General features: G+C 49.1%; 1 protein-coding gene across 1 annotated transcript; it reads right to left on the reverse strand.

Annotated features, from left to right (window-relative positions):
* PAQR8 (progestin and adipoQ receptor family member 8) lies at positions 1-5,351 on the reverse strand. Its single transcript, XM_005146407.3, has one exon. It carries the CDS (start codon positions 5,333-5,335, stop codon positions 4,277-4,279), a length of 1,059 nt encoding a protein of 352 aa, XP_005146464.1. The 5' UTR covers positions 5,336-5,351; the 3' UTR covers positions 1-4,276.
* Between the last annotated feature and the right edge of the window lie 7,733 nt (positions 5,352-13,084).

Raw genomic sequence — 13,084 nt, forward strand, 5'->3', positions numbered from 1 at the left:
GTCAGTGTTTTACACAATACAAACTTAGCACATGGAAGTTAGGAAGGGGATGGTTAATACGTAACACTTGTACCCTTCCCTGTTTCCCAGGGAAAAAAATACAAACTCTTTTGTACTTCTCTTTAGCAACAGTGTTTAAAAATAATGTCTGTAAAAGATGTAAATTGCAAGGCACATGAGGAACCCGTCCTTGCCTTCTTACACAAACTGTTAGGCATACATACAAGGTTAAGGCACATCTCTCCATCCTCTTCTTCTGCTCTGGAGGGCACCAAGCAAATCCTGTCAGTGGATATTGGCTGCTAAGAGCAACCATGGACTAGCAGACAGCAGCGAGGCTGCCTCTGCACCTCAGGTTTCTTCAGGATGAATCTCAAAAAGGAATAGCATAAGGCACATTGGGATGAATTGTCAGGAGTTATCCTCTACAGATCCAGGTTGCAGGATCTGCAAAAAATACTGTCTTAGGACAGAGGTTCCTGGGGGAGAGGCTTAGGACCTTCAGGATTTCAATGTGCTCAACTTTTGGTGGTCAGCCCATCATCAAACCCTGCCACTGGTTCATCCCTCCCAGACATGCCTCCTTAGAGGAATACCAGGATGGAAGAAGGCGTGCTCCAAGCAGTAAGCTCCAGGAGAAGGCCCTGAGAGGCTCCTGGACAAGTTGAGCATTTATCACAGTAGCACTTCTACTCTCTCCAGACCCAGCCTTGGTCTTCCCTAGATCAATGGCAGGATTTTCAGGAGCACATGAGCAGCTACTTTTCAGTCCTGGCCCAGCTGAGATGCAGTAGACTCCATGGCATGTGGAATCTGCTCAGACAGGCAGACAGATGCATAAGGCACAAGGATGAAGTCCAGGGATGTGGGAAAGAAATAAGCTAGTCAGAGGAAGAGGAGGATGGAGATAGGGATGAAGGAAGCCCCAGTGTTGGTGAGCCCCTTGTGACACAAGGGTGCATCCTCACAGCAGCAATCATCTGTATTGTGTTTCCCTGCTAAATCAACCCATCATAGTAACCAGGAGGTCAGCTCCAGGTCTGAGTGCAGGGCCATACAGGGACGTGAGTGGCTTCATCTGTGGGATAACATGAGTATATGTAAGAACACCACCACTGTCACACAGTTGCTCCAGAAGTTTCACTTCTGCTGGACCAGGGAGGAGAAAGCATATGACCAGAAACACCTCAGGAGAGCCATGCAGGCACCTCCTTTCCCTGACCCTGAACTAGATGGCATTGCTGTTCTCACCCTTCTTTGACAAAGGTAGGACACATCACCTATTCTCAAACCCTCAGAGAAGGAAATGCCTGGGTGATATCTTCCTTTAGTACCAGTATAACTCTAGGTAGCAGCAGAGCAGGATTTGCTATTAGCAGCAACTCCTTTCAGTTTTAGCCCAGAAAGAAGCTCTGAACCTCTGTAGTTTACTACCCTTCCTGCACAGGAGCCCACTAATACCATCCAGCCAGGTTCACACTCAGTGGCTTACTCTGCTTTACCTACCACAAAAGCAATGCAAATTAGGCTGTAAGAAAAAACACTGCTCCCACTCATGTCTTTCCCCAGAATGGGAGGAGACCTACAACTAAAGCCATGGAGACTATGGAGAGAGCAGTCCATCAGTATGGCTAAGCTAGTTGAGCAACCAGCTACTGTGGAAGGAAGCAGCTGCTTCTGGCCTCTGCTCCGGCCCTTCCCTGTGGGCAGCAGTGCCGTCCAAGTTTGCTGGCTGAAAGTTAAAACCAGCACAACATTACTGTCATTTTTTCACTAGGATTGGTTTTCCGCTGGTCCATCTCCCAGCAACAGCTCACTTTGTGTTGAGATGAGCTTCTGTGAATGGGAAGGGCTATGGTGAGCTGTAAGTGGGGACCATCCCCAGTTGCCACTCCCCTGAGGCAAATCTGCTGTTAGCAAAATACAACAAAGGAAATTAAGTCATTAATTTCTAAGCTGGACTGGATGTAAACCATGAGGCCTAGAGTAATGGGAAAGGGTGGACTAGATGACCTCCTCAAGGCTTTCCTATGATTTCTTCTCCTGTACTCAAAACTTACTTCCCTCCCCCTTTGTAATTAATTTGTCAACAGGGCCATGAGTTTCAAATTTGTCCACAAAACACAGGACACAGCAAAGCACCTATTAAGAAATCTGTTTTCAAAGACACTGTTGTCTGGCCCACCTTGTTCCTTCAACAGCACAGTACTGTTTCCTTCAGCCTAATCTTGACCCAGCTAGGAGGCTTTGCAAATATAAAATCCAAAGGCAAAGCGTTTCTGGATAATAAATCACACACACATACACAAACACACACACACATCTCAATAGTTAAAATCAGATTAAGTGCAGAAATCAGTGCTTGTCACAACAGATCATATCCCCAACCCTATACTGCCTGCTCAGAACCAGCAATCACAATTCATTTGCCTGCCCTTGGGATTCAGTGAGACAAATATGTGGCTGGAATAGATCCCATAGATTCCTTAGATGCAGCAAAGATTTATACATCCTGGGAATCTGCCAGATGTCAAGGCATTTGAGGCTGCAGGTCTTGCATAGTGGGAGGAGCTGTGCCAGGGCCTCCTAAGGAAGGCAAGCAGTGGGTCAAACAGTAGATGTTTAGACTGCATAGGACCATATCTCTACACTGGCTCTCAGCATCCTGTCCTGCAAATGCTACTAACTTCAGTGCAACAGTGTGGCTCCATATCTGATATTCTCCTCAAACAAGCACCTAAGGGACTCATCTGGTGGAGGACACAGTAAAATTAACCCTTGCTACACCTTGGACAGGAGTGACCCATAGACATTAAGTGTCCCTGACTACTATCTTTGCTACTCCACACAGGAGTCGCCACATCTCAAGGACAAACCCCTCCCAAAGTTCCATAGAACCCTAATGTTGATACCCTGCTCCTGCCTTTTGCTGTTCTATCTTCACTTACTGCTTCATTGTCAGCTTTCCCACAAGGCCCACCAAGGACTGCTTGGTGTCCTGAAAGCACCATTAAGAGGTGAATAAAGGCTGTTTCACTTTCGTACCCTTTTGGCCATGACCACAGCAGGGCTGTTGGAGGTTCAAGGGTCCTTTCCTGTAATGGACAGCTCATACCCAAGTTACTCTGTGTTGCATGGACATGGAGGTCAGTCAGACTCCCTAGACAGATGATACAGTCTATGCAGGAATGCACAAACCTGTCACACAAGCAGCCAAACTGATGTATCATGCATCAAAAGCATCTCCTCTGCTGGGGCCAGCCCCCTGAACACTGATGGTTCAACCTCTGCCACTGCTACTGAAGAAGGCTCAAACTCATGTCCAGCCTGACCCAGGTCCAGCTCCTCCAAGGCACCTAAGCACTTAAATGAGAAGTGAGGAGCTTATGAAGGTCTGTCTTGTAGGCTACAAAACAGTCATCAGCATTGGCACCACCTTAAGTCAAATTCAAACTGATGGGAAAGACACTATCTCCTGTTAGTAATCCTTGGGATTGCCCGACTCCTTTGGATGAGCAACTCCACTGAAGATGGTGCAGTCATACAGAAAGAAAAGATGGAGCTGACCTAGCATCTACACCAGTCACTGGCAGGCATAGCGCTCGAGTTCTAGTTCATTCTAGAGGACCCCAGGTCAGGCATAAGTCTCCAAATGTGCTTTGCCAGAGTCTCCTCAGCAACTTGGTGTTGAGATATCTGACAAGCGGACCATTCAGAGAACCTGGCTTAGCCCAGCTGGAGCAGGAAGAGGATTATACCAGCCACAGTGTCACACATGCCCTTGCAACTGAACCATAGAAATGCAGACCTCTTCTGAAACCTTGCTACTGCCCTTGATAGTAACAGATCTCCAACAGATAGCAGAGATGGCAAAACCCACTGAGGTTATCACATCCAGCTCTGGTCCTCATGGTGCATTCTCTGCTGTGTTGTGAGCCCTGACAGACCCTTCTACAGTCTCACAGCCTCCAGGCTGTCCCCCCTGACATTCAGCAACATACTGCCCACAGGTTTACCAGAATGAACAAGAAACCTCTGCCTATTTCAGCATCCTTGGTTAAGTGTTCTGGCTTTAAACACATCCATGTCCCCCGCATGGCAATAAGCAGTCCCTGCTGTGAAAATGCATGCAGCATGAAGTCTCCAGCCCTCCAGCCAAGTCCAGTGTCACGGTTAGTCACAGTGTGTTAGGCAAATAAGACAGTTATGTCCCTAATATGTTATGCCCCTTGATTTTCACCCCCCAGTGATGTCATGCCCATCATGTTCATGACTCTCAGGATTCCTTTCTAGCCAGGACGGCCTTGATCCTGCATCGCAGGATGTAAGCTGTGATGGCACTGCAAGCCACCAGGCCAAAAAAAGAAATGCAGGAGAGATAAACAGAGAAAGGCCCATGTCTCTTCAGGAAAATCTCCTGCCTGTTCTTGTAATCCAAAAGAATGGCCTCCAGCTGTGACAGGGTGCAGACGGCCAGGAAGGCGTGAAAGATCTGGTGGGCATGGCCAATGATATCGCAGGAGCCAGGGAAGTACTTCTCAGGGACTGGGCAGGAGAAGAAATAAGCACTGATAAGGAAAAACAGTATCTGGTATGTGTGGTACCAAGCAGCATCTTCCTCACAGCCCCCCAGGTGACATACAAATACCCGGTGAGCAACAGGACTGATATCCAAGATGAACGCCAGCCCGGCTGGGATCACCTGGCACATCTTCCTCATGATGGGATATGGCCGTCGGTACCGGTACTTTGCATAGCAGCAGCCGGCACAGGACAGCCAGCCACAGAAAGCAGCTGCTGGCAGGAAGAAAAGCCAGAACTTGTCATACCAGGCTTGATCGGAGCTGTAGTAGAAATGAGCCAGGGCACTACCATACTGGTAGATGCTGACTCCAACATAGTCCATGAAGTAGAAAGTGTAGTGGTACAGCTCTGATTTGGACTGCAGTAGGTGGGCCAAGAGGCTGCAGGTCAGGTAAGTGACAGAGGAGAGGACAAAGATGAGCAAAGGCAAGGACAAGGCATCTACAGGCAACTGCTCAGCCTCCACAAACGTCTTGAACCTCAGCAGCACAGCCAGCGCTGCCAGAAGATGAGTCCACACATTGACCACCTCATTGTGCTTCTGGAAGAGGCTAAGGAAGTAGTACCGCCAGTCCTGGCCAGTGGGACGGTACCCGGTGTGGATGTACGGCTCACGGAAGAGCTGTGGCACCTCGCACTCTTTGACCGTACAAGGCATCTTGGGGAAGCCATCCTCCAGCAGTCTGGGGAGACGGCTGAGGTGCTGCCCACTGAGGGACAGCGTGCTGATCCGCTCCAGGATGGCTGTCATCTCGCAGCGTGCAGTGGCTCTGAGACCGGATCTGGGGAATGTCGTCTTTGTGTCCTGCAGGGAGGGGATAAAGAAGAAATGTTAATGGAGATGGATTGGGAAGAAGAGTGTGCTGCTCCTCCTGAGTGGATGGGCCATGGTGCTATCGAGATGCCGCTCATGCTCTAAGGGAAAGGGACTTCTCTAAGCTCCACAGACCTAAATTCAGCAGGGAGAAGGATGGCACAGCCCTGTCCCTGCAGTTCAGCCAACGGGAACAGCCATGTCACAAGCCTGCCCCTTCTTGGGTACTCAGCGTGAAGCATCTTCAGGAGTAGCCAGGAGCTGCCAGTAAGGAGATGCAAGAAGCAGTTAGATGTCAAGAAAGCACCTGATGATTTGCAGAAGGGACTTTTCGCCCCTTTCCCTAGAACAGATTACTCAAGGACAAAACTGGGGTGTAATTACTCATCTATGGGATAATCTGGCTTTCTGCACCTGACTGAAGAGGGTCCCAACTAAATCATGGAGGTTGCAAGTAAGCTTGGCTTCTCTGCCACACAGCTTGCACATGGGGCTGCTACAGTGAGTTCAGTAGAGGAAGAAGGGGAGAAGTCCACAGTCCCAAACCTACAAGTGTAAGAAGCAATGATGGAGAAACAAGAGGCTCCACATCAGAGCTGGCTGCAGTTTGGGTACAACATCGAAGCTCTGGGAGCATCCACAGAGCCATGCAGAGAGGCTGTGATGAGATGTGCCTTTATGCTCAGAGCAGTCAAACCCCAGTGCTGGGCACTCCTCTGCTCTGCTCCTTGGCAACCTTCAGAGTTGCTAAGCTCTGACAGAAAGGTTCAGATTCAGGGCACAGCAGGATCCTATTGTCTGGAGACTACATCACAGCACTCAATTAATTCCCAATATCCTCTGTCTCCCTTCTACCCTAGATATTTCTCTTCCCCGATGGTGTTTATGCCACACAAAACAGAGAACTTATCACACAGATGTCCCATGCTTAAGCCAAAGTCAATGCTGATGGAGCCCCACCAGACTCTGCAGGGCTCTGGTTACTACTGTGCAGCCAACACATACATGTTTGTCTGAGTGGACCTGACTCCTATGCTTACATGCACACAACCAGAGCTGCAATGGATGGAGATGGCCAATACTGAGTAAATGCAAGGTATTTTGCCTGAGTGTGGGAAACAGTGTATTTTTCTTCCATTGCATCAGGTACCAGCTGTTGCTAGAGGTGGGACAAAGAAATAGTTTGCATGGGCACACAATGGGAGACCCAAGCTAGGCTGGCGAGACAGCACAAAGAGAAAGTCAGAGTGGGTGCTGAAGCAGGTTGCAAGTCCCACTTCCTCTCGCAACCCAAAGACTCTGATGACAGACAACACATTTTCACATTGCTTACATATATTCTAGCAGATGGGACTTTTCATAATCAAGTTACATTTTCCAGCCAATTTTTTCTCTCCCTACACTTTCCAGGTTTTCACCCTTAGCATCTCTTAGGGCTGGTTTTGCTTGAGGTTTTTTCCTTGTTTTCCAGCAGCTGATGGAGCTGCCATAGCCAGAGAAGGCAAAAGAGGCTCTGCAAATGGTATTTCAGTTTCACAAATGGGTAAGACTGAAGACAACATCCTTGCTGGGGAAGGCTGATGTTGTGCCCCATCCCTGGCAGTGTTCAAGGCCAGTGCTTTGAGCAACCTGGTCTAGTGGAAGGTGTCCCTGCCCGGGGCAGGGGGTTGGAACTGGGTGAGCTTTAAGGTCCCTTTCAATGCAAACCATTCTGTGGTTCTATGATCCTAAGATCTGACCAGAAACTGTCTGGAGGCTGAGCATGTTGGGGTGGAAAGGACAGGGAGATTCTATGGATGTCTGTACTAACAGTGTTTGATCTCCTAGTCTAGATGTGCACACAAGAGCTCTGTTCCCAAGCTGACTGCATCTCCTTCACTGCAATAAGACCTATACATTTTCCAGCTGATGATATCCAGGCCTTATACACAGGTTTTGCCCTGTGCAGAGGTGTGAGTACAGATTCTGAAGTGTGTGTCTGAAGCTTTGTGTGTCTAAGCTACTCGGCCATGTCTGTTAACCTGCCATCATGTGTTTCACACCTCTCCCAGCATTTGCTCTGATATAACCCAAACAACAGGGCTTGGACCTCCATTCACTATCTCCCAGCTTCCCTTTAACTAAGCATGGTTCAAGGATTTGAGCCCACTAAAGGGGGCTCAGCGCTGAATCTTTGTCCCAGTTCATTCCAACAGGATGCTGGAAAACTACCCAGAAAGGTATTTAGGGACTGCTGTTGGAGATGAGGATCATGGTACTAAGGCACAAGGAGAAAGAGCATGCAGAAGCTCCCCACTTCTTGGGGAACACAGACTAATACCAGTGTGGACTCCAGGACTCCATCAGAAAATGAAAAACAGCTCAGATATGGCACAGACAGGGTAACTGAGCATCACAGGAGCAGCACTGGAGCACCCATCTGCACAGAGGCAGCAATACACTGAAACCTGCCTGTAAAGAGCAAAGGCAACAGAAGACGTGGGAAGATGGCAATCAAGCCTGGGCATATGGATACATGCCAATGTGAGGGGCACACTGGCCCCTTGCACCATCCATGGCCTGCCTGCTCTGCATGCTGACAAGGATACAAGAGAGACAGGCAGCTTGCACCAGGCACAGGCTGGCTCCAGCACGTATGGTATGTGCTAGCATTAGGATTTTGCCACAATCCCTCATCTCAGGCGCTCAATGTATACAGGGAGCATTGCGCCTGAGCAGAGCTAGGGAAAGGTTAGGTGCTGCAGATCTCCCTGCCTCCAGCAGGCAGGATTGATTCTCCCAGGCTGGCTTTCATAGCTGGCAAATGCCAGTTTGTCACAGACAGAGGGAGGGTCAGAGACATTCCAAATCATAGTCCAAAGTCACAAGAAACATAATCTGACACTTGGATAAACAGCACTGAATCACGAACCTGGTAGAGTGCTTATTTCAAACCAAACTGGTGACAGTAACGAGTGAGAACAAGTTGGCAATTCCCAGCGATCATGTGATGGACAAAGCTACCAGCAATTAACGTTAGAAAAGAGAACGAAAGAAAGGGGAAAAAAAACCCCAGCCCAGAAACCCAAGGTCAGCACTGGCTGTTTCACTTTCACAGAGCCCCTATTCTTTTCCCTTCACAGGGGCGTAGAAGCAGCTGAAAGCCACATTCATCAGCAGGGCGTCTCGTTGAGATTCTGTCCTCACCCCCCATCTCCGGGGGATTCAGTTATTTTGGCTGCTCCCAATTAACAGCAACCAAGTATCGTTTGTTCAGGGAGGGAGCTGCGAGGCAAGGAGGAGGGAGTGGATGATGGCCAGGCTGGATCATTGCAGCCACAATAAGAACCGTGGCACAGGAGGAGAACGATCCTGTTCCAATTTTTCTTCTCCCTTTTGAAGGGAGTAATTGGAAACCCGAGCTTTTTCCCAGCTCTTTTGCGTTTTGGTCACAGTCTGATGGAGGGGATTGAATGAGAATATTTCCTACAGAGGATGCCTGATTTTCCCACTGGGCTGGCCTCAGCATTAACTGTCTGGGACCAAGGCTGTACCAGTGTGATGTATTTGCTTGCAGACTAGTATTCAGGCATGAGAGCTTGACACAGGCTTCCAGAAAGGCAATAATTCCTAGTAAACAAAGCAGAGAGGACCATGGAACTCAGCTGTGGGGAAGTCTTTAATAAATGTCTTGCATTTGAAACAGAAAAAAAGAAACAGTGGTTGTGGACAGGATGAAAACAACTGTAGTGATGGTGCAGCAGTGGGCAACAGAGTGGTTTCAGAGCTGCAGGTGATTAATTCCTGGGAGCTGAGCAAAAGTCCCTGGAGGGATTCCAGGTCATTTTGAAGCGTGGAATTTTATTCTGACCCCTTTCTACATGGGGCCAACTTTGGCATTGCAGGATGCCAGACGGCAGTTCAGCTCCCATCTCCTGGGCTGGAAGTGGCTGCACCAAGGCTACACTCAGCTCAGTGATGCAGTGGGTAAGCCCCATCCCAAAGCCTGCTGCCTGCAGACTGGTTCTCCCTGAGCTCAAACATCCCCTTCTATAACCAAACCACTTGAGGAGGGCTCAGGGCAAACCTGTGAGAGACCGGTTTGGGACCACAGTGCCAGCTCCTCCATCCCATTCTGCCTGGTGTTTTGAAAAAGAGAAAACAAGAGACCAGATCAAGCAGCAACTCCTGTGCAGTCTTCATACTACCTGCCTCCTTCTCCTGCCATGGGTTTAGGTGCTAACCTTCCTCCTAACTGCAGCAGATGCACACAGCATTCAGATCCCCTCTACAAGGTGTTACTGGGATTTCTATATCTGGAAAAGGTGGCGTTTGATGGTCTGTGCCAGGGACAAGCCTTGCCCAAGCAGGCTGCAAGGTCTGAGGGGCTGACTTAACTACACTCCAGCACTGAAGAAGTGGAAATCCCCACAACCCAAGAGGGGTCAGGTGCTCGGGACTTATGTAAATTGGACTTACACCTCCCCGTCTATTAAATGCGGATACCAACCCTCATCTGCTTCATAAGAACTAGTTAATGTGTTCTTAATACAGCACTGTAATGCACCAGGCAGTGCTGGGACTACTTAACAGTGCCTTGCACAGAATATTTTATTTCCCTTGACACACTTACATACCCAGTTATATCTACATCAGCTCAAGGGGTGTATTACAAGCACTCATCCAGCAGGGACCTGCATAGGTGACAATGCTCTGGAAGGTAAAAGTTGGTGTGATTTACTGGACATATTGCAGGGCAAGCATTAAAACAGCCTCTTCTATTAAGAAAAAGGGTCAAAATAACCTTATAGAAAATTTCAAACAGAAAATGGCTCAAACTCTACCTTTCTGTATACACATACACAGATGCACAGCATGTTGCAAAGCAGGGTTTGTCCAAGCGTGTATTAATCAGGAAACGAATGTCTCGTGATGCTGGGAGATGAGCCATTGAAGCTGGCTGGAGATGGCAGGATCCCCCATTGAAGCCATGACAGTGTCAGCTCCCCTGCGATTTCTGTCCTGGAAGCAAGCCAGGCCAGCAGCCAGCTCAGCCGTGCCGAGCAGCAAGTGCCTCTTGACATGGGCTCAGCATAGCCTGCGCATTGGGACGGGTCCAGGGGATGAGAACAGCGGAGCCAGCACAATGAACGCTGTGCTCCGAGGGGACAGAGCAAAACAAAGCTGCTGGCAAGCACCGTGTGCCTGCAGCAAAGCTAAGGGGGTCCACAGCATCCCAACAAGGAGCCGGAGCCCCTGAGTCCTGTGGTGTTTGTGAGAGGAAAGAAGGTCAGGGGAAAGCCAAAGTCAGGAAACCAAAGGCTTGATGAGGCTGCTGGCTTTATTATGAGAGCCCAAACCTCGAGCCGGGCATCACGTGCAGGGGTCTGATTTTCACAGTGTTGAGCCCTCAGTTCTGAGATCAGCCAGCCTGGCTTGGTCACTCCAGTGATGCTACACCTTTGGAATGGGTGGCTACACATGAACTTCCTGCTGGGAACAACTCCTGGACTGTGCTAACTCCCAAACCATGCTGGGGAACAGTGTGGGTCACCATGGCATATTGCTGATCTACTGCCATAAACACAGCTGCATTTTCTTTATGCCTAACCAGGTTTAAAGCTCAGTGATGCTACTGATATAACAGCCAATACACAAAATATGTGAAAAAGAAAAGCATCTGGAGCACTAGGCAGATGCAAGAATGTTAATATTCATTATTTCTACCCATAGAACCTGGCTGAGAATTACCTCCTCTGGCAAATCCATCCCTCCTCAAAAATTGCTCAAGATCAGGGTAATCCTCTGCAGCTTTTCTCCCTGATCTCACTAAACCTTTGCTATTTGCACATCCCAGATTGGCTTACCACTTTCTTTTCCCACACACAACTAACACAGCCCCCAGAGCTTTGGGGCTCCATTTCAGGTGGGTGTGAGATCCCTGGCTGAAGCACACACATTTACAGGCTTTGAGTACATGTAATTAAACAAGTCCAGGATGCAGTCCCAATCAATGACCTGCACCATGAGGCTGCTGAAGTGTTAGCACACTCTGGGGCATGGTTTTGGTCCAGCCACCCACACCGGTCCCTGCCTGCTGTATTCAGTCTTGCAAGGACCACCGACAGAGTGGGATGACTGCCTCATTTCAGATGCCAAAGGTGGATTTGTGCCAGATAAGTGCCTGGGTTTTTTGCCTCTCTCCCTCCCTTCACCATTGACCGAAAAAGGAGCCTGGATAGGGAAAGGGGGAATGGCTTTAACCTTACAGAGGGGAGATTAAGATGAGATTTTAGGCAGAAGTTGTTCCCTGTGAGGGTGGTGAGGCCCTGGCACAGGGTGCCCAGAGAAGCTGTGGCTGCCCCATCCCTGGCAGTGTTCAAGACCAGGTTGGATGGGGCTTGGAGGAACCTGGTTTGGTGGAAGGTGTCCCTGACCGTGGCAGGGGGTTGGAACTGGGTGATCTTAAGGTCCCTTCCAACCCAAACCATCCTGTGATTCTATAATTTGTTGTAGCAGCATCCCACTTCCACCTCCTAAACTTCCTCCTGCAAGGTCTGTGGGATACATTATCCTTCCTTTCCACGCCGAGTAGGTGGGCACATACACTGCAAGCACAGCATTTCTGCAGCCAATTTGCCTACATAAGAGGTCACTGCCATGAGCTTTTCACAAAGCCACAGGACCAGCACCAGCCGATGGTACAAGTCTTTCAGTGTGGATGTGCTGGAGATGAGAATCCTGAGAGCAAGCCGGTAAATCCCTCCCTGCTCACATCTATCTGCAGATGGGACATCCCAGGACCCATCTGCTTGCAGGCAGAGCAATCAAACCAAACTGGCTGTGCCCTGTTTGGGGGCCTGCACAGTTGCCAGAATATCCCCCAGAGCCTAGAGGCTGAGGCTGCTCTTAACTTTGCTGTCATCCGCAAAAGCCTCTTGTACAAAAACATTGTCTTAAGGTTGTGGATTTCAAGAGCTTCGGTCATTAGACAAAAATGTATATAAATCATGCACACCACTGCTGGCGCCGCGGGCAGAGGGCAGGCTGCCTGGGAGAGACCACAGCTCCCTGCCAACCCCCTGGAGCTCACAGCTTAAAAGTCTTTGTCCCCACCCCAGATCTCTTCCTATTTAACCCCATGGACTCTCCCTGCGAGCTTCTATGTTTGCAATGGCAGCGTATTGCCTGTCCAGGGGGCTATGAAGCCCGGAGCAAGGGCCAGCGGGGACCAGAGGACAGATTCGCCTCCAAAAGAAGGGATGCAGGGTATGTTGGATCCACATGCTTACATCCCTACTCAATCCCAAGGATTTGCTAGGGTGTAAAAAAAAGCAACTGGGAGCAAGCTTCCACTTAACTACTGCCTGTGCCTGAAGGATATAAGCTATAAGATATGGCCACATATGTTCAGCTGCAGGCCAAATCATAGAATCATAGAATAGTTAGGGTTGAAAAGGACCTTAAGATCATCTAGTTCCAGCCCCCCTGTCATGGGCAGGGACACCTCACACTAAACCATGTCACCCAAGGCTTTGCCCAACCTGTCCTTGAACACTGCCAGGGATGGAGCATTCACAACTTCCTTAGGCAACCCATTCCAGTGCCTCACCACCCTCACAGTAAAGAACTTCTTCCATATAGACTCAAGGGGACTTCCTAGGAATTTATTTCTCTGGAGGCATTTCTTCAGTATAAATGGGTACT

This window comes from Melopsittacus undulatus, chromosome 3 (genome assembly GCF_012275295.1).
Source record: "Melopsittacus undulatus isolate bMelUnd1 chromosome 3, bMelUnd1.mat.Z, whole genome shotgun sequence".
Classification (NCBI taxonomy): Eukaryota; Metazoa; Chordata; class Aves; order Psittaciformes; family Psittaculidae; genus Melopsittacus; species Melopsittacus undulatus.